The sequence below is a fragment of the Eumetopias jubatus genome, unplaced genomic scaffold (assembly GCF_037043125.1).
Source record: "Eumetopias jubatus isolate StellerSeaLion01/CBP00866 unplaced genomic scaffold, mEumJub1_p1.0 scaffold_9, whole genome shotgun sequence".
NCBI lineage: Eukaryota > Metazoa > Chordata > Mammalia > Carnivora > Otariidae > Eumetopias > Eumetopias jubatus.
The window spans coordinates 88,485,156-88,510,970 of NW_028274815.1; the positions used below are offsets into that span (position 1 = coordinate 88,485,156).

At 36.8% G+C, this 25,815-nt stretch overlaps 1 protein-coding gene across 2 annotated transcripts in view; it reads right to left on the reverse strand.

Moving 5' to 3' along the window:
- Window positions 1-515: 515 nt before the first annotated feature.
- The window catches only part of SEPTIN10 (septin 10), a 57,981-nt gene continuing 32,681 nt past the window's right edge, over window positions 516-25,815 (reverse strand). Inside the window, exons 5-11 of one of the 2 annotated variants that reach the window (XM_028095787.2) lie at window positions 22,195-22,381; window positions 18,986-19,147; window positions 16,711-16,807; window positions 15,327-15,495; window positions 7,808-7,940; window positions 3,080-3,267; window positions 516-1,327 (exon numbers count right to left, since the gene is read on the reverse strand). In XM_028095787.2, coding sequence (XP_027951588.1) covers window positions 1,312-1,327; window positions 3,080-3,267; window positions 7,808-7,940; window positions 15,327-15,495; window positions 16,711-16,807; window positions 18,986-19,147; window positions 22,195-22,381 — 952 coding nt within the window. In that variant the 3' untranslated portion in view covers window positions 516-1,311. Of the gene's footprint in view, window positions 1,328-3,075; window positions 3,268-7,807; window positions 7,941-15,326; window positions 15,496-16,710; window positions 16,808-18,985; window positions 19,148-22,194; window positions 22,382-25,815 lie in introns of those variants that run through there. The other variant, XM_088026229.1, reaches the window with a different exon arrangement.

The following is a 25,815-nucleotide window of genomic DNA, read 5'->3' on the forward strand; positions in this document are numbered from 1 at the left end:
TAAAGTTTTAAAAGGCTAAGAGACATTTGTGAATTTCAAACGTAAAACTGGAATTTAAAGTGTTTGTCCAGATAAATTGTACTATGAAATGAAAGGTTTTATTTGCAACTTACACAACTTCATGAAAAAATACACTGCTCAGAATCTGATACAGGCTAAGTAAAAAACATTTTTTTTCTGAAAAATATGGGTAATATATACTTCTGTCTTAAAATAATTCAAACACGATTAAATGAACGAATTTTGATAAAATGTTTAAGATGACAGTTTGCAAAAAGAAAAGTTATCTACTTTTGAGTACCACATTTGAGTAAATATATAGATATATATTTTATTTGTCAAGAGTAAATGTCAATTTTATTTAGAATTCAAGTACAAAAAATGAAAATTTATATACCAATGACTGTTAAGAAAAAATTAGAAGGCATTAAATTGTTCTAAGAATACTACAAAGGCAATGAATTCAAATATCCCTTAATATATGGATTATCTAAATTTTCATTTTTAATATGCAGTTGCTCACAGTTATTTTTTTAAGAAATATTTTTAATAAGATGATTCTACCTTATGATTTTTCCCCTGGAAAACAGAGTTTTAAACAACAAGTATGTAAAACATTCTAATGAAATAGAGTGGCAATACCCCAGGTTCAAAGGTACTCATCACTAGAAAATGGATTTATACCTAGGTGTTTTTACTTTTACAGACATCTTGTTTCATCACAACAATACATCAACCACAATAAGGCACACTGAATTGTGGAAGGCCATGTTACATAATTTGATACAAAAGCTTAGGATCATGTTACCAATTGGATAATGGTATCAAAAATTAAAAAGTTCTATGAAACTATTAAAGAGGTTAGAGCTTCAGGTACATAATACATTTTAAAACATACTTCCCAAAATTTGCCTTTAGTATGTACAAAAAAGGAGTTCATCTTGGAATATAAATGCAATCAGATAGCCATATAATGAATGACTTCTGTATTTTCAATGGCACTGACACTTTGCTCTGTGGTACAATGCACGTAAGTGACAATAACTGGGCAGCAGGAGAAATGATTTAGATTCATCAAAAACCAGCAACTTGAAAACTTCTAACAACAGTGAATATAAAAGTGATATCACCCACTGTGGTTTATGTATTAACCTTATACTTAAAAATATTTTTCCATAAATGGCAGTAACTACAGCCATTTGCCAGATATAAATGATACAGCAAATAAAAACAGCAAGAAAATCAAAGCATACTTCTAACATTTTAATAATTTTTGCTTGTGATGACTTTCTGTGATCTGGAACCTTTGTTTTACATAAAACTGGAGCTGGAAAGAGAAGAAAAGACCTTTTGATTGGTACAATAAAAAAAAACATATAGGAAATAGAAATTACTAGAATCATTAGTTTTACAAGGTAAGCTTTTACAGAAAGAGAAAATATACATCTAATATACTATAGATGTCTTTGGAAAATAAAAAATAAAAAAACATCCAACTCCATTTTCTTGAATATGAATTCTTTTGAGCTCTCAAAAAAACTATGGGCTTGGCCCTGACTTTATAAACAAGAGCACATGCTAACAGTGGTCTTTAAGTGGAGCAGGGCAACAATTCTTACAAAGCAAATGCAAACTGTCTTTCATATATGGAAGAAACTTGGGGAATCCAATTTTAGTAACACTGGATTGAGGTGAGAGGATAAGAACAGGTAAAAGGTCCCTCAGCTTTATAATTCAAAGCATATCTTAAAGCAGTAATAAACTATAGTTTATCATTTGAAATTCAATGATTGAATAAAACATAACTATTAAGTCATATTCATTCTTTTGACAAATAATTGCATGTCCACTATATAGCAGGCACTGTTCTAGGCTCTGGGGATGGATGCATCAATGAACAAAACAAGATCCATGCCCATGTAGAACTTATATTGAAAGATCAGATGTGAGAATTCATTCCTTCTCTTTTCCCCACAAACCATAAAATCCACAGGTCAGTTAAACCCACGAAAACTCTGTGGATTTACTTCTCCATAGTTCAAAAATGGAAAGCTGCCATGGGCCAACATTATGTTTTCCTAATTATTTTTAAGTTAAATTATAGTATTCTGAAAATGCTGGGTTTGAAATAAGATGTGATGATAAAGTTAAACCAAAAATGTTGCTCTGTGAGGAACAAAAGGAGAGCTGGATGCTGCCAAAGCAGAGGTAGCTGGAGTAAACTAAGGCAAAGAGTCACCAAGAAGCACTCAACAGAACAAGTCAGGGATGAATTTCAAGAACAGTCAAATAGGCAAAATGACAAGGACATTTTAAGTGGGAGAAATAAAGGATATAAAGTATAGAAAAGGAAAAAAAAACTTATTTTCTAAAACTTTGGTAACTTTGATTTTAACACATACCCCAAACCTATAAGCCTTGAGATTATCATCCAAATGCTACTCATGGCCGCCCCATCGTACAGGGGCCCTCTCTACCTTCCTCTGCATCTTTACGTCCACCATTGGTTTCACAAGCTCTGACATCAAAGCACAGGAGTTCGAATCGATAGCCTGGTTCCCTTATTAAAATAAAAATTCTCACAAAATCATCATCAGTAGAATTTGTTAAAAAAATGAACTAAATTTTTCTTATCAAACATTATTTTACTTCTATGATTCCCCAACAAAGTATACAGCTTCCATTTAGACATGAAATTTAACATAACTAACAGTAGGTCAGCAGTTATTAGATGTGTACTAGAAACACAGGCTGGACAATGAAATAAGAGCAGCCATTTTTCCCCTCAGGTAGCTGAGCCTTTTTACATTATGATATATTTTGTTCATTCATTCATTTGCTCATTTTGGCAAATATTTACTAAGCACCTAATATGTGCCAGATGCTGTTCTAGATGCTGGGGAAATGGCAGTGAACAAGAGGGACAGGTCTCTGCCCTCAAGAAGCTGACATTTTAGTTGCCAGAGCCTGATACTAAATAAGGAAACAGACTGTGATAAGCATAAGATCAAAGAGGGCAATGAAACAGAAAGTAATGGGGAAGGGGACCACCACAGTGGGGGTTTTGGGAATAGCTTACTTCTTACGGTCCTTGTCCTTCTTCAGGTTGCCGCCCGACGCCATGAAGGATTGGTTCTGGTATATCTCTGAGGTAGCTTTCTTTTTTGAGAAAGCAATTATTTCTTCTTCCAAGAGTCTTCTCTTCTCTTCAAGCTTCATTCTCTCTTCTTGGTGAACTCTTTTAAGGTGTTCAAATTTGGCCTGCAGCTGTGAAATAAAGGTACAATTCCCATTAATGACACAGTGTGGCAGCACACACACAGGAATGTTCTCCAGCTTAGCAACAATTGCTAACACTAACCTACACAGTAATCTACAGATTTTCCTGATGTCTCAAAAGTTCATGCTTGAAGTAAAAATGTACATATGAAACTGCCTTGGTAACTTTATTTTTTTGAAAGATTTTATTTGTTAGAGGGGTGCGTGGGTGGCTCAGTCATTAAGCGTCTGCCTTCGGCTCAGGTCATGATCCCAGGGTCCTGGGATCGAGCCCCGCATAGGCTCCCTGCTCCGCGGGAAGCCTGCTTCTCCTTCTCCCACTCCCCCTGCTTGGGCTCCTTCTCTCACTGTGTCTCTCTCTGTCAAATAAATAAATAAAATCTTTAAAAAAAATATTTTATTTATTGGAAAGAGAGAGAGCACAAGCAGGGGGAGAGGGAGAGGGAGAAGCAGACTCTACTGAGCAGGGAGCCCGATGTGGGACTCGATCCCAGGACCCTGGGATCATGACCTGACTGAAGGTAGACGCCTAACAACTAAGCCACCCAGGCGCCCAAGTAACTTTAATTTTAAATGAGTTCCCATGCAGAAAAATGCATGAACAAAAAAAATAAATAAAAAGCCACAGCCTCATGTAAAAACCTGTTTTTAAAACATTTGACCTTTTCTTAGAGTTTTTATTTTCTTGCTCTGTATTTTCCCCACAAAGCCTCTTCAAATAAACTTTCTAAAATCCATGTTCAATAAAAGTGAGGGACACAAAGCACAAAATCAAGTTATCAAAAAAACACCTTATTTTCCAAATAAAGTTACCAAGTGTAGTGAAACAGTAAAAAGTTACATTGGTAAACCTACCTGGAAAGTGCCAATTATCAATTTAAATCAAGAACCTTAAAAATCTATTACATTTTTCTCCAGTCATTCACCTTCTTGAAATCTAAAGTAAATCAAGAAATCCTAAACTGAGTAAGTTTTATTCATAAAAATACTCACTGTAGTAGAATTTATACCATAATGGGAAAAAACAGCCTGTGTCTAATAAAGTCAAAAAATAAATTTATGCAAAGTATACTCAATGCAGTCATTAAAATGAGTTTGTAAAAGATTATAACATTACACGGTGAAATTTCCCTAGTTTGGTGTTTATCTGGAAAAAAAATCTAGGGACGTGAGCAGATTCCCACATGAATCAGCTGTGTGCCTTGCCTGCTAAGAACACAAGTACAGCATCTAGAATCTAGAGCAAAAAAGGCAACTTTTAAAATTCTCTAATCTTGTTAGATTAACTTTAGTATTTTCAGTTCTGGGCAGCATTCATATAAAAAAGTAGGACTTGGGGCGCCTGGTGGCTCAGGCAGTTAAGCATCTGACTTCAGCTCAGGTCATGATCCCGGGGTCCTGGAATCCAGCCCCATATCAGGCTCCCTGCTCAGCGGGGAGTCTGCTTCTCCTTCTGCCCCTCCCCACCTTGCACATGTGCACGAAGGCGCTCCCTCTCTCTCTCTCAAATAAATAAAATCTCTCTAAAAAACAAAGTAGGACTTGCTTTCTAGAAAAGATGGCATATAATAACAGAAAAAATGTTTTACTAAAAATCAGAGGTTGAGGGGCACCTGGTTTGCTCAGATGGTTAAGCATCTGCCTTCGGCTCACGTCATGATCCCAGGGTCCTAGGATCGAGCCCCACATCGGGCTCCATCCCAGGGTCCTGGGATCGAGCCCCACATCGGGCTCCCTGCTCAGTAGAGTCTGCTTCTCCCTCTCCCTCTCCCCCTGCTTGTGCTCTCTTTCTCTCTCAAATGAAAAAATAAAATCTTTTAAAAAAAGAAATCAGAGGCTGAGGGTGGAAACTGAAGAGCTAAACTCCATCCTAATAAAAATTAACTGTTCCAAATATGGAAGAGGTTGTGTTGTACACCAGTAAAGCCTGACTGGAGATGTATTTAAATGGAGAGAGAAAAGAACTGAAACAGACTAAGTAAGATCCTTCTACGCTAAGATTCTTTTATGCCTGAGGATGGCATTTCAGAGAAGCATCAGTTCCTTACTATTTGTTTATTTAAATAGTTCCTGCTTGTGCAAAAAGCTGTGTTTGTGTGTGTGTGTGTTTAAAGGGTGGGGTAATCTAGTTGTCATTCAAATCAGTGGTATAAACAAGAGAGTCACAACTCTCTGAGTATGTGTGCATTTCCTATAAATGTGGGAGAGGAGCTGAGTAAAGCCTGGAAAGGCAGGATACAGAAGTGGATTTATATTATATTAATAAAGACATCTCTGATTACTTAAGTGGAGGCTGCATACTCTATATGCATAGTTAAATATCTTGAAAGGTTATAGGGTACTTCATATATCATTCATGAGGTTGACTAAAAATTGCAGAAATACTCTAAAGAGAAAAATGTTTTAAAAGGGGAGGTGGGGGGGGCGGGGTGCCTGGGTGGCTCAGATGGTTAAGTGTCTGCCTTCGGTTCAGATCATGATCTCCAGGTCCTGGGATTGAGCCCCACGTTAGGCTCCCAGCTCAGGGGGGAGTCTGATTCTCTCTCTCCCTCTGCCTCTCCCCCCCACCTTGTGTTCTGTCTTCTCTCTCAAATGAATAAATAAAATCTTTAAAAATAAAATCTTTAAAAAAATAAAAGGGGAGGCAGGGTAGGTGTGACATCACATCACGTGGAGTTCACAACTTTTGATAGCAACAGTCTACACCATATACAAGATTCACTCATGGTTCCACTATTCACTACAATAGGGATTTAATTCAAACATATTTTCAAATATTCAGAAGTAGTGTTTACAAAAGATATAGCAGTGTCCCATACTGATGATACTGTCTTAAGGGCACTGGTGAGAAGTTATCAACAGCACAGAGGTCTGTTTTTCTGACCTTGACTCTAAAGTATTTAATGATACTGACTTTACAATATAAAATATGGTCACGAAGTACCTTGTAATATTAATAAAGGGGCCTGGAATCTACTGCCTCTAATGCTATATAATAAAAAATTTAGAACTCTTGTGAGAATTTTGGTTGTTGATGCCTTAGGTTTACATTAACCTCATTTTTTGTGCTTCACAAAAAAGCACTTGAACCATAAAAATAAAAGTCTACAAAAGATCTGCTGACAAATAGTCTTTCTTTTTTTTCTTTTAACCATGTAGTTACCCTGAATTTTTAATTTCCTTTTAAATAATACATGTTTAAGCAAAATATTCTTATGTGGGATTTTAAAAATTAAAAACTCAACTAGAAACCACTTCTACATCTTTTCTCCTCACTGGAGAAACTAAGACTCATGATACATGAGAGATAAACTCTTAAATAAGGAGTTTTACTCTACTACCATCTTAAAGATGAATCTACTAATGAAAAAAAAATCAGCATCCTTATTTCCTACTCATCACAACTCTTTCCTCAATATTTATATTTAAAAATAACTCAAAACTAGGGGACTATTCTCCAATACAAGAGACTAAACAAAGAGAATACCCAAATGTGACACGAGACCTCCAACTGAATTCCAGTTCAAAAAAAGTAAAAAAAAATCACCAAACAAAACAAAACAAAACAAAACAAAACAAAAAAAGCCACACAATAAAAGGTCATCTTGGGGCAACTGGGGAAGTGTGAATGTCGACTGGAGAACAGGTGAGATTATGGCATTCCTATTAATTTTCTTAGTTGTAAAAAAAAATTTTTTTTTCCTTAGGTATAATACTGGTACAATGGTTATGGAGGAAAATGTGCCTAAGCTTCAGAGATGCATACTGAAGGGCCTCGGGATAAAGTGTCATAATCATAATGTCTATAATCAGCTTTCAGATGACCAGGAAAAACATACATCCTCCTCTCAGATGCATACACATCCATTTATAAAATACAGATGGCAAATTCCCTTTTGAGCTAATCCTTTTTGACCATCATCTTGAATATGGCCATTTCACTTAAAAGTAGCCATTGTGGTTAGGTCTATAGAAAATAGCTTAACTCAAATAAAAGTAAAATTATTGCCTGAAGAACTAGAAGCAAACAGTACTATGGAAATTAACTGTGATGTTTATGTGTATGCATGAGCACATGTGCACCAAGGCTATCCAAAGGTCATTTGACCACCTGACTCGTGGAAAGCCTGACTTCAAACTGAAAGAGCTACTTAACTGCTTTCATAGTTACCCATTTCATAGCAAGCATCAATCCCAACAACTCTCAAGAACTCTCAAGAAAGGCTTTATCAAGCCACAGCTAAAACATTTCTGGTTCAAACTTAAGACATTTAAAACACTTCTTAGTAACCTAGTCCAGTAGAAGTCCTTGGTGAACCACTTCTGATGGAAGACTATTTATGCAAAAAGGCCAAAATTTTTATTTGAATTCAGACTTTTTAAAGTCCATACGCAAAGACTATGTGTTAAAATAGCTACTTATTGAACAAGTAGTCTCCAAAAGCATCTCAGCTAAATTCTTGAGATAAATCTCCCCAACAGGACACCTAAAAAACAAATGCAAATCATGTCAAACCAGCATACTTGCCTCTCTTTCAGCTTCTTTCAATATGGCTTCTTTCTCCTTTACTCGCTGCACAAACATCTGCTTCATTTCTTCTTCCTTCCTCTGACGTTCACCATAAAATTCATGTCTTTTGGCTTCATAGGTCTCTTGAAGACTAAAAAGTTATTTGTGGTACTCTCATGTTAAAAAATTATGTAGGCAACTTGCAAACACTCAAACTTCTTGGGTTAAGCCTTGTAACTATAACATGTACCAATGCCTCTTATACAGAGCAGTCCGAAACATGACATTTCCTACAGCATGAGACTTAAAAAGCCACCAGTGCTACAGCTAATAGAGAGTACTAGATTTCTGAAATCTCTGACTTGTCAAGTCCTTCCCAAGAAGTATTCTCGTTTTACCCCAGATGAATTCCTCTTTCAGTCTTCGTTAATTAGCATCACTGTGTCTGGAAACCTTGAAGTCTTTAAGTCATCCATGACTCTTCCCTTAACCTTATCTCTGTATCTGATCACCAAGGTCTGGGAGTTCAGTCTGTGACCTTGACATCATTTTAATCCAGTCTTTGATTTCTACAGATACTCTGGAACAGCCCAACTCAATCTTAGTGATTTTCTGCCTTCACTATTACAAATTAATATCCTAACTGATCTCTGGGCTTTTAGTTCTCCTTTCTTCTACTTTCTTAATCTTGCCACTCCTAAGATTTTCCAAAAAACCCCACAGATCTCATTATCTTTTTTTCCCACTGCATCAGTTATCTACAGAATAAGGTCCCAATTCCTTTAAATAGCACTTAAGAAACTTTACAATCTGGTCTAATTCTACCTTTCCAGATTCATCTCTTACCAAACAAATCCAATCCTCCTAAGGTTTCAGCCATACCAACCAATTCATTGTTCCTAAAACCACACATTTCATGCTTTAGCTCGTAACTTCTATGCTTCCAACATTACTGCCCACCTGCCAACCCCCATTCTACCCAGCTAATCCTCTACTCCTTGAATTTGAAAGGCCAAATTCAAATGCAATTTCCTCTATAAAGCCTTCTCTGGGAGTGTCTGGGGTCTGGGTGGCTCAGTCGGTTAAGTACCTTTGGCTCAGGTCATGATCCCAGGGTCCTGGGATTGACCCCTGCATCTGGTTCCCTGCTCAGTGGAGAGTGGTCTCCTTCTCTCTCTCCCTCTGCAGTTCCCCCTGCTTGGGCTTGCTCTCTCTCTCTGTCAAATAAATAAATAAAATCTTAAAAAAAAAAAAAAGCCTTCTCTGGTCTCCCCATTTGGAACTAACTATGCCTTCTAAGCACTCTCATGGCACTTTGTACCTCTTCTTTGGCATTTATATCCTACTTGTCTAATAGATCATTATCTTTGTAACCTGACTATCCAGCAAAACTCTCTAGACATTTCAGGCTCTTCATAACTGTTCATTTAATGACAGAAATTGCCAGGAACTACTCCAAGCAGAGCAAGGATTGTCGTGGAACACTATGCCCAGGTGCCCTTTATATATATATATTTTTGTTTGTTTGTTTTGTTTTGTTTTACTTATAGCATTTCAGAGGTATAACAGACCTTCTTATACGTCAGAAACACCAAGCCCTTCCATTTCAGCTCACTATGAGACTATCACAAGATTTAACAGGGAACACAAATGTACCTTCCGGTTGTGTTACAGTGAGAAATTTCTACTGCTTACAAAAGTATTTTATATCTAAGTAGATATAAATATGATGAATTAAGGAATTTTACAGTCTTAAATAAGGTCCTATCTCCTTTAAATAGCACTTAAGAAACTTCACAATCTGGCCTAATTCTACCCTTCCAGATTCATCTCTTACCAAACAAACTAATCCTCTTAAGGTTCCAGCCATACCAACCTATTCACTGGTCCTATAACTGGAGAAATAAATCTTATAAATATAGAATTCTAGAAGTTCAAGGAGAATTAGAGTAAGAAATGTGGCACAACGGCTATTACAGCTGATGGTACGGGGTACGCATAGCAGGTGTTCTGAGGAACAGATCCTAAACATTGTAAGAGCAAAATATACAAACTGCCCTAGATAACCACATAAATGCCCAAAATCTCAAGGAAACATTTTAATTTTTACCAGGCTTTTTGCTTTTCTGTGTTTGTTTTGGTCTTATTTTAAAGAAACCTCTGTATCTATCAGGCTACTTTCATCATTTTCAGAAACCTCACTACATTTTGCTGATCCTACATTGGATTGACAGTCTTTAATGACAAACTTGATTTAAATGATGTTCTGAATTCATACCAAATGTAAGCTTAAAAAAGTTCCCATTATCTGTTCATATAAGCATCTGAGTTGCTTAAGAGGAAAATAAATCTACCTGGCAAAGAGAAAAGACCTAACATTTGTTGAATAGCTGCTACCAACAAGGTACTTTTCTGGAATCCTTTCTCTACCTAATTCCCATAGCATCCATGAAGAACAAGCACTAATACTCTGTTTTACAGATAAGAAAACTAAAGCTCAGAGAGGTAAAGTAATCAAAGCAACATAGTCGTAAGTAAAAAGCTGGAATTTGAACCAGCTTAGGTTTTTGTTTTATCAAAAGATTAAAAAGTCATGTACTGCTCCTGCATATTTTCCATCATGTCACATGGTTTTTCAACTTTGACAACCAGAAGTCCATTTTAAGTAAAACCAATTGTAAGTTAAAAAACCCACACTATCTTTCAAAAGGTGGTAAAGAAACTCCTAGAAGATCTGTAAGGGAACAATTTACATAGTGTTGTAAAACTAATGCAACTACTGTTTACTATCATGGATTTATTCATTAAACGAAAATGAAAAAGTTTTCTTGCTATGTTAGTATAAAATTCTTGCTTTTTCTAGTATAAAAGTAGCTTGTTGTCACAAATATTCAATGATACATATTACTATACTTGCAAATATCACTGATTTAAAGCAAAGTTTAAAACCAAAGAGGAAGAAAAAAAATTTTCAAATGCTCATATTCATCAAGAAAATCACTGCAGTCCCTTCACTTAGAACTTATGTTTCATATACAGTTCTTAAAAGCCTGTTGAACTTTTTCCATTTCTGCTGTAGACTAAATGCAGAAAGTTATTTATTTCTTGAGAGTTCCAAAGACAAAATTTTACAACACAAAAAAATTATGTCAAACACTTAAGCAACTCTAAAATACTACAAAAATCTTCCTTTCAAAACTAGAGGTCCCTGGACACTTCAAATGGCAGTGATTTTATACTTTTCAAACGTTAAAGATGATTAACTGTTGGAATGAGAATGGTTATGTTAATCTAAAATAACTTAGGGATTTAAGAAGGTTTATCAGTATTTCTGATCTAGCTTAAATAATTAAAGATCAGTTAATTAAGGCTAGAGGAGAGTATAACGCCATTTACTGGGACCTCATGATAAGCACATGAATAGTGTTGAGAGATTAAGACACTAACTATGACTCAGCATAACTGTTCACAATAAAATGTAAATGGAAAACAAGCTGAAGGTCTGGCAATGTAGAGGACTGGGTAGTAAAGAGAAATAAAAGTCATCCTAACATGTTCATATAACTGTTTTTCTAATTGATAGATATAATATTGAGGGATGGATTTTACATGCTAACCAAACCATAGTGACTACTGCTAGGTACATCCCAAATTAAATGGGAAATATTGCCCAGAAAATAGAATGTAATTTCTTGAAACTGTAAAACCTTCCTAAGACATCAAGCTATAATGAACTATAGAAGCTTTACCAAATAATTTATTCACAAATAAGAAAACACCAGGAGAAGAAACATTCTGCCATGCCTGATTCAAGAAATCCAGTAAAAAATGTCTCCTCTCTTAAGGAGAGCAGCCTAGGAAGGGCAGAAGACTCAGGCAGGCAGAGGCCTCCCTTACACTGAGATCTAGTTCCCCATCCTTTCTTGCTTGTTCCCTACCCAATCTGTTACCTGGTGTAAACTGAAGAACCTCCTTTTTCCAATTTTCCATTCTTCATTTGAACAGTGAGCAGATGCTTCCCGAACTGAAGAAATGCTCAAAAAAATGGATGTTCTTAGCAATCTTTGATTCTGAATGCCCACCATCTACCTATACCTCCCTTTGGTATTGTTAAACTGATTACCTTTTGGAGAGCTACCTCTTCCCCCTGGGGATACAGTCTGGTGGGACAATTAATTAGATTCATGCCCACTCCGGCCAAGACAAGGGTACATGTCATAAGGTAGGCCTACTGGACTAGACTATAAATTGTCAAGCAGAGAATAAAAAGGCTGGAAATGGTTTCAGTTCATTCACTCCACTCCCAGTATAGAATGAAACTGGTTTCTACCTGTTCTAAGTCTTCTCTTTGAATCTGTAATTCTTAGCTGACGTAGTCTTCCACAGAACTACTGCCCTTTTTGTCTTATTTTCAAAGAGCTGTAAAGGAAGCAACTGCAATGTATTACACTGCTGTACTTGTACAGCAAGAACCTGATCCTCAGCTTCAACACAGCTGACCTCTCCTGTCCTGAAACTCTTCACTTGGCTTCCAAGACATGACACTGCTGGTTTTCCTCCTTCCTCTACCCAAGGCTTCTCAGTCTCTTCTACCTGCTTCTCCAGCTGACAAATATTAGAGTGACTCAAGTCTGTTTCCAAGGCACCTTTCTTTTCAAATGTACTTCTCTCTCCAGGCAATCTCATCCATATTCAAACATTCAGTTAGCCATCTAAATGCTGATGACTCTTAAGTTCATTCCTTTGGCCCAGCCCTCTCCTCTGAGCTCCAGAAAAATACCCAAAGTGCCTATTCAACATTGTCACTTGTATGTTTCAGAGGAAGCTCAAGTCAGAAGGTCCCAAACCAAGCTTATGCTCCATCATGCCCATCACTGCTGCTCCACAAAAAAGCCAGACCTTCCAGAGATACCTATTTTGAGGAAAGGTACAACCATCTACCTAGCCAATGAAACCATAATACCAGGAAACTAAAAGTCTTTCTTTTTAGCAGCATCTTCTGGCATTTCCTGCTTCCTTACCTCAGTATATCCAGTCACTAAGTTCTTTCAATTTCATCTTCTAGATATGTCCCAAACACACCCAGTTCTATTTTCACTTTCGTCCAAGCAATACTCTCCTACTGGTCTCTCCTAAGCATCTTTGCACACCATTTTAATACTTTCTTTGCATTACAGCTAAAAGTGACTTTTCCAAATGCAAATATGGTATGATAACTCCTTGAATGGTTTTGCCGTTCCCTTGAAACAAAGCCCAAATCCCAACCAGGTCCTCCACAGTTTTGACTCCTGCCTACCTGTTCTCTCAATCTTATGCCCCCAACTTGTCTACTCTCCAGCTGCACTTTCTTACAGAGCTCTGAAGATGTCATTCTCTCTCTGCTTGTAGTCTTTTCATGTCTTGCTCTGACTTCCCCAAATTATTAGCTCAAAACAGTAACTGCCTCAAGAAAATCTCTAATTTTCCAGATTCAGTCAGGAAACCCTCCCCCATTATATACCATCTCTCCTTTAGTGCACATTTCACAACTGTGATTAATTGTGCAATTTGATTTTGGCCTCCCCTATAAGAATGTAATCTCCATGACAGCCAGGTCTATAGGATCTTATTCAATATTATATCCCCAGCACTTAGCCCAGAGCCTTGCAAATAGGAGACACTTTTAAAAATGTTTATGATTTGGGGGCACCTGCGTGGCTCAAGTCATGATCCCAGGGGCCTGGGATGGAGATCCACATCAGGCTCCCTGCTCAGTGGGGAGCCTGCTTCTCCCTCTCCCTTTGCCATTCCCCCTGCTTGTGCTCTCTGGCTCTATCTCTGTCAAATAAGTAAATAAAATCTTTAAAAAATAATAAAATAAAATGTTTATTATTTTTATTATTCACTGCTGACTTTCAAATTATCATCATAGCCTTAAGTGTCAGATTCATTTATGACTAGCAGTGTGTGGAACCAATGGGAGACAAACAGCAAATATCTGCTGAATGACTGAAATTTTAACTTAAATGCAGATTCTTAGGCTCCATCCCTGTAAATTCTGAACCCACATTTCTTAATCTTCCACAGATGCCTGATGACTGACCCACCAGGCAACCTGAATCCCTCTTCTCATGAGTACTTCAAGACTGTCCCACTTGCTCTCACTCAGGACTCGTGTCTTAGTAATGTACATTGAGACCTCTGAATTGACCCTCAGACTTGAAAGAACGAGAAGTGAGCCTCTTCTGGGAAACACTAGCGAAGCCAATTCTTCAATAGAGAAAATAATTTTATCAGATTGGCCTGTAATCAAAAGCATAGCATGCCTGAAATTGGTGAGGAGGGGTTAAGTACATATAATTCTTAATTTATCATACTACAAGAGCTAAAACACTAATTAAATCCATAGATTAAAAAATTAAAAAATTTTACCTCATCTACTATTAAATCTTCCCAAAGGTCATATGCAATGGCAGCACTGATTTAATGTTCTCTCTCTCCTTCTTTTTGTGTTTACTCTACTACAAATACTAACAGTCAGGGACATGACAGAAACACAAATAATGAAATAGAAAAGAAATCCTTAGTTCCACAACAGAGTTTTAAAAAGTGTTTTGCCTGAAGATCTCATGCTTTCCTCCACGCAAAAACTATTCTGGAATGTTACATCAAATCAAATTTGATGTACTAGGTTAAGGATTAGAGTTTCATGTTTACATATCTTAATAATAAAAAAAGTCAGGAATGTGGCAGTACATAAAATTACCCAGCAAGTTTATAACACTGAATGCTGTAATTACTGAACAAGAAGGTCATCAGGCTCTAAAATATTTATAAGTATCCTGTAATATTTTAAGAAACAGTCTAATCTCTGACTCCCTACAAGCACTTTCATTCTTCCTTTATAAGACATTTTCCTAAGTTTAACTCATTTCAAATTTTCATCAAGATAAAAACCAAGGCTGTTTTGTTTTTGTTTTTTTAAAGATTTATTTATTTATTTGAGAGAGCGAGAATGAGAGAGAGAGAGAGAGTACATGAGAAGGGGGAGGGTCAAAGGGAGAAGCAGGCTCCTCGCTGAGCAGGGAGCCCGATGCAGGACTCGATCCCGGGACTCTGGGATCATGACCTGAGCCAAAGGCAGTCGCTTAACCAACTGAGCCACCCAGGCGCCCTGTTTTTGGTTTAATATGATTCACATTCCAACTTTCTTTTAGAAGAACAGATAAATATACTTTTATCTTTTTCAGAAAAATACAAACATAAAACCAAATGAGAGTTCTTTCCTTTAGTTATTCATTTCAGTGTGTACTGAGATAATGGGCTTCTGCCATTATGTTCTTTCTTAAACTCTTCGAGTCAGATGAGGTATTAGAGAGCTTCAAAAGCAAGAAGGCCTCAAATGATCTGAGAAGCACAATAAGTAATCATAAGCAAATGATTCTACTTCATGGTTTGCCAGATTTCTGAAAACCACATTCTCCAACATCCTGGATATATAACAAAGTACAATCCTAACTTCCTCTTTGGTTGGCTTCTCACAGAAATCCCCCATTACCTGAGTGGCTTACTCTCTGGGCTCACATCTGTAAAGCCCATCTCCTCCAGTTTGCAACGCCTGTAAAGTTCATAATGCCTAGTGTGGGTCTGTTCTCGCAGATCTTCCATGTTTGTACAAATGAGCATTTCCCGGAGCTTTACAAAGTCACAGTGGTTTTCATTTTCCACTAGCCAGAAAAACAAGAAAACAGCAATACCAATTTTTAATTCCTGGCACACGGTATTTGTTGAATGAAAGAATCTATAAAAACACATCTGAAATAACAGTGTAATGATCAGCCTAATACCTAGGATTGTTTTATATAAGTAACCAAGGAAGAAACTCTTGCATTATACACACTGAATTATAGGCAATTTAAATAACAGATTGGGAAATTGCTTTAAATTTAGTAGGCAATCGATAAACAGGAAAGAAATACATTATATTATGTTACCATATGCTCCAGTTATTTCACAAATATTTTGTAGGCAGTTTACAAACCAACCTTAGGACATTTTACAAAGTGCTTAAAAAGAGTCTGTAACATTTTACTAAAACTTCAAAGTAGTAATTCTGCATACTCAAGATGCCATCTGTACATGCTATAATTATCAAATTCTTTTTATACAATGCCACATTTATGATGCTGTGTTTGACACCATTCAAGATTAGTGAATAAATACACTTAGTTCTCCTTACATGGCCCTTCTAGGGTTATGGTGACCAGAAGACTACAAATAATTGTGTAACTGTAACCAATAGTTTTAAGTACAATTACTATTTTTGTATTTTTTATATATTAAAAATGTTAAGTTTTGTTAATATTTTTTATTAACTACAAATCTGTCAATTTAAAAAAGCAGCAGTATTGGGAAACCAGTACTAGTAGGGGTAATGCATTCCCCAGTAATAGCACCACAAGTAAATGAATGAACCAGATAGTACTAATTACTTATTCATTACAATGATCCTAAATTTTTTAGGATCATCAATCCTAAAATTTTTTAATTGGCTGACTAGTTTGTTTTGGAAATAGTTGGCAATACTTTGATGATTAGAAATACATAAATGTACAAAATGGTTTATTGTGCCTAGAATTACCTAGTAATTAATTTATATATCATGTCTAAACACTAGTATTTATACTCAAATTCTGTTCTGACTAGTGCTTCCCACTTTCTGAATGTCTTGGCATACCAGGCACAAAATGTGTGTGGTATAATGGAGAAAATGGGGAAGCTCTGCCCAGCCTCCACATACTTGGCCAAAACAGACCACAATCCACTCTTCTGATAACCAAATCATAACCCAAAATAAGCATCAACTCAAGAGAATGCACTGAATGCAACTTTCAGACTGTTAGGTGACAAACATATTCCTAGTCATCATTCATCTCATTTACCTTGAACAACACCCCAAGGGTACTGGCGAGCTTTGACCATCTTATTTCCAACTTTTACCTCATCCATACTTCCTACAACAGCAAACGGCAAATGTCCCTGGAAAGGAACCATGATACCGAATCATATCTCACGCTATTGTGATAAATGACCAACTAAAAAAGTTTTATGAAAGTAACAGTCATTAGAGAAAATTTACTAAATAACAAAGTTATTAAAATCAAATGATCTGCTATGCCTCTGATTTTATTTATTTTAAAATTATTTTATTTTTTTAAGATTTTACTTATTTATTTGTCAGAGAGAGAGCACAAGCAGGGGGAGCTGCAGGCTCCCTGTTAAGCAAGGAGCCTGACGCAGGACTTGATCCCAGGACCCTGGGATCATGACCTCAGCCAAAGGCAGATGCTTATCCAACTGAGCAACCCAGGTGCCCCTATACCTCCAATTTTAAAACTTGGCAGTGAATATGTGCCAACTGTTCTATAAAAGTAAATTTCAGGCCCTGTAAAGAAAATTACTCATTGAGCATCCCCCATATGCTATAGGTATCATGCTATAAGAATAAAAAAAAATTCTAGTATAGAATTTTTGCCTTAAGGGCGCCTGGGTGACTCAGTTGGTTAAGCGACTGCCTTCGGCTCAGGTCATGATCCTGGAGTCCCGGGATCGAGTCCCGCATCGGGCTCCCTGCTCAGCAGGGAGTCTGCTTCTCCCTCTGACCCTCTTCCCTCTCATGCTCTCTCTCTATCTCATTCTCTCTCTCAAATAAATAAATAAAATCTATAAAAAAAAATTTAAAAAGAATTTTTGCCTTAAAAGACAAAAATAATGTTGAGGAAATTACACACATACACCCACTCACACACACAAAATAAATAACTAAAATATGTATCTATATTTAGTGTGTGCACAGATATATTATACTAATACAAAGTAATATTTAAGTCCCAAACTAGTGCTAAAGGTAGTAAATGTTACATAAACTTAGAGGAGTAAGGGATCACTGAGGTCAGAAAGATATAACCCAAACCAGAGATGGATCAAGGAGAGTAAGAACTAACTTACGTAAGGAGAAGATTTTGAACAAATACATAATAGCTAGATGTAGAGAACAGTGAGTAGACTGGTCCGTCTGAAGCTGAGGATTAATATAGGAGAAAAGTCTAATGTAAAAGTTTTAAGTATTATGTTTAATATTTAATAATTGACATTTGGTGTCTTAATTGTCCCTTTCTGAAAAATTATTCCAAGTGGGCACAAAAAATAAAATTAGATCTAAAGACAATATAACACATAGGTATTGAGATCACTTCATTTACATTAGTCAGCTTTTTTTAAAGTATCTTAATGAAAAATCAGAAAAGGAAAAGGAGACATGGCATGAACAGTTAACTGAATGTCACTGTGTTGGGCAGTGAACAAAGACTATATCCTCACAACAACCCAACTGTACGTATTAACCCAATTTTGTAGTTAACAGTCTCAGGGAGGTTAATATCTCCCACAAGAACATATGGTTAAGTCAAAACCAGTTGACACTTCAAAATATAACCAGATATTTAAGAAATTTAGTAGCCTGAAGAAAGTATCACAAAGAACTTAGCCATCTTTAGTCGTATTAAATGAAAAGTTATGTGAATGTTTAATATGTACATGTGACACTGTAAGGGACACTGAGCTTAAATATCAAATTAGAAAGATACCCTTAAGGACTCTAAGATTCCAAAGCATTCTGAGGGAGAATATAAAGACTTCACATGTTTTTTATTTTTGTTTTTGTTATTTTTTTAAATGTTTTATTTATTTATTCATGAGAGTCAGAGAGAGAGAGGCAGAGGCAGAGGGAGAAGCAGGCTCCCCGCCTAGCAGGGAGCCCGATGCGGAACTCGATCCCAGGACCCTGGGATCAAGACCTGAGCTGAAGGCAGACGCTTAACCATCTGAGCCACCCAGGCGCCCCACATGTTTTTTAAAGACAGGATAAAAGGCATCTTTCTAAGGCAATTAGTAAGTATGGTGCCACAAAAGGAGTATCCCAGCCTCACCAATGTATCATTTTATTTAGGTGAAAGTAGAGGAAAGAAAATATGCTCAAAAATATATTCTCATATATTTTTTCCAACTCTAGAAAATAAAACATTTTCCTATACTGAACTTTTGAAAATTCACCTTGTGTGAAGTCTTTTTAGAAGACACAAGTGAAAGTGTTAGTAGGAATGTCACAAGTTACTCTTTTCACATGTAAACAGAATTAACATTCAACTAGGAGCTTACATTCATTGAAGCATTGATTTTAGCAATAGTTTCATCGTCTGTTGGAAATTGATATATCTGAACACCGTTGCTAACCAATTCACTCATGAGCTTGATCTTAAACTTCTGTAATTCAGCTTTAGAAATTGCATCTGCTTTGGCAATCACTGGTATAATGTTCACCTATCGACAACAAAGAAAAACAAAATCTCATAATTGAGGATTTATTTTTTAATTCTGTAGTTTTTGCATTCAAAACCACTCAGTCTCTGACAAACTTCCTTAACCTAGATCAGGGGATGAATAAACTATGGTCCAGCTCATTGTCTGTTGATATAAATATTTACTAGAACACAGCTACACCCATTAATTTACATATTATCCAGAGCCACTTTCATTCTCCAATAGCTGAGATAAGTAGTTACCTCAGAGACCATATGGCCTATAAAGCCTAAAGTATTTACTACCTGGTTCTTCACAGAAAAAGCTTGCCAACTCCTAACCTAGATCATCTCTGGCTGTCACTATCACCATATTCCCCTACACAATCATTACTACAGATGCTGGCCTTAATAGTAACTGCTTTTAAAAAGCAGAGTTCTTATAAGATTAATCTTACGTCTGAATTTAGGGTTAGAAATCTTGTATTTTCTTCTCTTTCTCAAAGTCTCTTATAATTCTATCACATACAAAATGTAAGCAGGAAGCCGAGATCGCCTGCTTAATTCACTAAGTATTTTTTATTTCTTAATAATCTAAGCACTAAATAATCAGGGTAACTGATCCCTCGGCAAAACCAGGAAGCAGGCGAGTTTCTCCTTCTGCCTCTCATTTTGGCAGATCCCCTCCCCAATGACTCCATCCAATCTGCACCCTGTGTGAGAGACCCCTACCTAGATGTTGAAGGAAGGAAATTTTATGAATACCAATTGAAAGTGTTCATGACTTTCTCAGCCTTAAAATCCTATCACTGGCCAGAGAGGAAAAAATGTGGGGTCATGAAGACTAACTTTACAACATTTGTCCCACAAAAGATTGATGTCTCCGCAAATCTAAGGGTTTGTAGGTTTGTGGTTGGTTGGTTTTTTTTTTTTTTTTTTTTTTTTTTTGGTTATTTAGTTGGTTTTAGTGAAAAATTTCAGGCTAACTAGTATCAAGAGAGTGAATTATCAATGTAATTTTCAGAAGGAAAAGTAAAAATCAATTCTATTCTAAATTTCTTGCTCTTCTCCAATTTCACACTGACTTACTGTGTATATTCGATTTATTAGTCTTATAAATATGCTCCACAGGAGATAAAGATTTTTTCATCTACCCATGAAAACTTACCAGCTTTCAGGCTAAATTAAAGTACATAAAAATTTGATGCCCAGTTCTTGGTTTCATTATATACTTAGATTGTCAATAAATTATGCCAAGTTAATAACTTAAAATTGCTTCCACAATAAATAGCAAAACCACACTGTAGTGTAAGTGTCTGACATTAAGCTTTTGATTGTCAAGGTACTCATTTCAAAGACATCCATGTCGAATAAACATATTGCCAGCCGTATGACACAGCTACTAAGCAAATGAATAAGGCACAAAGCCACCCCCACCCATAACGTTCCCCTTTTAAAAAACCTGGGTGACCTGGATAACTGACCACTTGAGCATGCCCTAATCCCACTCTTATGCTTTAAATCTGCCAATAAAGAGTGAACTTATGAAACCCTAGACACCCAACCCTCAACCCTAATAAAGGCAGAGCCCAGGTTCACACTCGACCTCATTGTGTGGCCCTTCAGCATGCTATGTACCCTCCAGGACCTGTAAGTAATATAGACCTTGTTCTTCAAAGCTCCCTGATGGTATCTGGCTGAAGTGTATCCTAAGATTGTAGTAAGAGCCACAAGGGCTGGCCCAGCCATGACACTGGCCCTGGGGAGGATGTCTGTGGGGCTTGCTATGAATAATATAGTTGGGGGGAGCACCTCAGGCATTCCTAGCCAAGAATATCACTATAATTAGGCTGGGAGTGTACATCACAGACTGAAAGCTACACTGAAAGCTATACATATGTTTATTTGTATATTGGGGGGAGGGAAAAAGATGTTTCACACTGATGGTAACCTGTCACTGTTTGCATAAGGTAACTTTCATGTCAAGCAGTGGAGTATTCTGCTTTTAGGAACAAAAGACAAGCTATCAATTTAATTAACACTCACATCTGCCCCCTGATGTAGGTATTATTCTCCTTAATTTTTTATTTTAGATGTGAGGAAACTGAGGCTCAGGAGACTATAGAAACTTGCCAAAGAACACAAAGCTATTAAGTGACAGAGCCAGTATTTAAAACCAGCCTCCACTGACACCAAATTCTATTCTGTTTATACAGATTACATCATGTTGCTTCTGTCTAGCTAAGACAAACTCGCACACACTTGGTTTTATGTTGATTTTATGAGCTTCCATATAATCGCTCAACTATAAGAATATGGATAAATGGTTATAACATCTGAGCAAATGAGTAGACTATAATGTAAGCTTCATCAAGTTTTTGCTAAAGCCAGGGGACTGTGCAACTAGCCAAAATTCAATCACAACTTCACTGGCAGCTTTATGCTTTCCCTACTGATTTCTATATAGAAAGTAGTACTGGCCAGAATGCCCTTTCTCTTGAATCCTATCTCATAAAATCATTAGCCAGGATAATGAAAGCTGCATTTCTCACACCATCAGAGGTTATCAGAAAATTAGTTTTTTTAGTACAAGATAGTAGTCTTCAAACACCTTTTACAGAGCTAAAAAAGGTAAGTTAATTTGTAGATATTATTTTTTTATAGCTCCCTGAATTTATATATTACTCCTTGGCTCAGAAATTCAAAAATAGGTTTTCTTGGTATGGTTCAAATTAAAACATAATTTATTATAACACATGATGAAACATTAGACCTTAATCTTTGTCAACGAAATTCTTCTCACCAGCGTCATAAAGTAAAATTAGTGTCAAATAAATTCTGGCATGCAATTTAATCACTAAAAAAAGGACTAAAGTTTTGTTAATGTATTTTCTTTGCAGCTCATCTTCCAAACTGAATTTCTCTGGAAAATAACCTAAGATTAAAACTTATCAAATGTTTTAAAAATGCACAGAATAAAAATTAAAATACATATACATATTATAAAGGGATTTAATAGTTCAAAATAAATATTAAAGCATGATAAATTGAGTCCTTTTCCAAGCCCACCTTGCTGTCAAGGCTCTTCATTGTTAAGAGATCCAGTGTCTTCAGAGAGTGACCTGTAGGGGAGATGAAGTAGAGGCACACGTGGATGCGAGAATCGTGGTAGTTAAAGAGAGAGCGCTTGATCTTCAGCTCCTCTTGGAGATAGGCCTCAAACTGAGCATCTATGTAGTCAACTATCGGTTGGTAGCTGAAAAAATAAGTATTAAAGTATTTAATACAGCATATTCACTCTACCTTAGTAAGGTATTTATGTAATTCTAAGGTGTGAGATCTATATTTTTACCAATTAATAAACAGCTACTATCTTTGCTAAACAGAGAACTTTAGTAATAAAGTAAATTTCACAGAATATGCATGCACAAAGATAGTACTTCAAAACCATCAGTATAACCTGTACTTTAAATTGCTTTATAGAAACTGAATGAACGTACATGGAGTCATTCTCACATTCATTCATACACTGCACCCCTTTCTGATAAGGGTTCCCATACTTGTCAGACTGCTGAATGAGGCCAGGCACTTAACTATAACCAAACTGGACATATTATTTAACTGAGAAAAGGCATGAGAACTAATAACTTAAAAGATATTTAAGTCAAATTCTATGACTCCTTGCTTAAGTCTGATTCATTAAGGCATGAAGAACAGCAACAAAGTAAGGAGGAAAGGCGTACATCAAATGAAAGTAACTAGTAATGCAGGCATGATTTTATCTTTGTTTAATTACAAACAAAAGAAAGGCACACACACTCTATGCTCTGCGTCCTTGCTTAGATCACTTCTCCTCCTGGCATGCCATTTTCCCACTAGCTCTTTCATTCTATTCATCTTTCAAGATGCCAATCATATCACACTGCATGTGCATGGGCATTCATCTTAGTTTGTGGATGTTCCACTTCATTCTGATATACTAAAAACTGTCTACACAATTCAACTTTCTACTCTTAACTATTCTTATTAAGTAAATCTGGCTTTCCAAGTGAAAATAATAGCAAATAGTTCCTCTGTCAAATTCCCTGGACACTTTTGTAATTATCTTTGTAGCCCAAAGGGAGCAGTACTTTGTGCAGCTGAGGTACTCAATATGTGTGCATAGAACTGAATTCTTCCATAAAGTTGCCTGATCCTTCTAGTCCTTAAAGATCATCACCTCTTTTAATCTCATGGAATACCTTATTCTTCCCATGCAGATGGTAAACAATGTGAGGACAGAGACAGTATCTTATACGAGTATTAGGAACACAAGCATTCACTATCAGGAACACTATCCTTGGGAAACTTGTCTAAATGTGATCCAACATGATTCCCTCCCCAAAATAATAAAATAGTAAAACTTAATCTGTAAGTACATATTTAACATAAAAAAAAATCCAAAGAAGCATTTATTAATGACCTGAAAGAGATCAGTAACATGACCCATTTTATGACCTAATAGCCATAAATGGTCCTCTACCTGTGCTGCATTATACTTGTCATAAATGAAGACCAAAACATTTTCTGCTAAATAAATAGCATACCATTAGGAGTTCTTCCATAGTAATTTGCCCTAGGTTTCCATTTCTAATACACTGCATACTCGGTCTTCCAATGAAACAAAAGACAATGGCTTAAAATATAAAAACCACCTCCTTAAAAACCTCCAAGTATTCATAAAGTGATAAGGAATTAATCAGGTCAAAATTGAAGAGAAACAATGAGATACCACCTCACACCAGTCAGAATGGCTAGAATTAACAAGTCAGGAAACAACAGATGTTGGTGAGGATGCAGAGAAAGGGGAACCCTCCTACACTGTTGGTGGGAATGCAAGCTGGTGTAGCCACTCTGGAAAACAGTATGGAGGTTCCTCAAAACGTTGAAAATAGAGCTACCCTACAACCGAGCAATTGCACTACTGGGTATTTACCCCAAAGATACAAATGTAGTGATCCAAAAGGGTATGAACACCCCAATGTTTTAGCAGCAATGTCTACAATAGCCAAACTATGGAAAGAGCCAAGATGTCCATCAACAGATGAATGGATAAAGAAGATGTGGTGTATATATATACACACACACACACACACACACACACACACACACACACACACACACACACACACACACACACACTGGAATATTATGCAGCCATCAAAAAAACCCCGAAATCTTGCCATTTACAACGACATGGATGGAACCAGAGGGTATTATGCTAAGCAAAATAGGTCAATCAGAGAAAGACAAGTATCATATGATCTCACTGATAGGAGGAATCTGAGAAACAAGACAGAGGATCATAGGGGAAGGGAGGAAAAAATGAAACAAGATGAAACCAGAGAGGAAGACAAACCTGAGAGACTCTTAATACCAGGAAACAAACTGAGGGTTGCTGGAGTGGTGGGGGGTGGGAGGGATGGGGTAGCTGGGTGATGGACACTGGGGAAGGTATGTGCTATGTGAGTGCTGTGAATTGTGTAAGACTGATGAATCACAGACCTGTACCTCTAAAACAAATAATACATTATATGTTTAAAAAAAAAAAGAGAGAGTAGGAAGGGAAATATGAAGGGGGGAAATCGAAGGGGGAGACGAACCATGAGAGACTATGGACTCTGAGAAACAAACTGAGGGTTCTAGAGGGGAGGGGGATGAGGGGATGGGTTAGCCTGGTGATGGGTATTTAGGAGGGCACGTACTGCATGGAGCACTGGGTGTTATACGCAAACAATGAATCATGGAACACTACATCAAAAACTAGTGATGTAATGTATGGTGACTAACATAACATAATAAAATAAAATTTAAAAAAACTGAAGAGAGAGTGGAGCCTGAGAGAGGTGAGCAGAGGACTAGAGGAGGGGTCAGTAAATGGGCCAAGTCCAGATGATGCCTGTATCACACAGCTCTGTTCACGGGTGTATGTATTGCCTATGGCTGCTTTGTGCTACAATGGCTGAGTTGAGTAGTTTGGACAGAAAACATATGTCCCGCAAAGTCTGAAATATTTACTATCTAACACTTTACAAAAAGAGTTTACTAACCCCTGCACTAAAAGCATCAGTGCTAGTTTCGTCCTGAGGCCACTTGTCAATCTAGTTCTTGAGCTTCACTTCTGAAGGACTCACAGGACAAGAAGGAAAAAAATCAAAGCCCAGGGCCCACACAGGTAGGAATCTATTAAGAAACTGAATTGAGATCCTAAAAGCCACACCTTCAGGGTAAGAATGAACTAGAAATTAACCTACAATTCCTCCCCTCTCCCCAAGTTTCTATAGGAAAGGTTGCCCTGGCACTAAATGAAGCAGGGAAAATAAAAGGAAAGGGGTAAAAAAAGTCCTTGAGAACTTGAAGCCACAGGTCTGCTCTCACACATATCCACAGCCCAGGATCACAATGCCTCTTTGATGCTGAGAACCCTGAGCCATGAAATGAGTTTAAGGATCCTCAGAGTATATTAAAGCCAACAGGGGCCTAACATAAGCATATCCAAATCTGTTCAAAGGAAGACAACTTCATCTTAGACCTCAAAGTATCTCCGCAAAAACTTTTCCAAAGACCATGAGAACTATAATAAAAAAATAACCAAGCATATAAGAAAAAAAGCACAATGAATGAGAACCAAAGGAAAAAAACAAACATCAG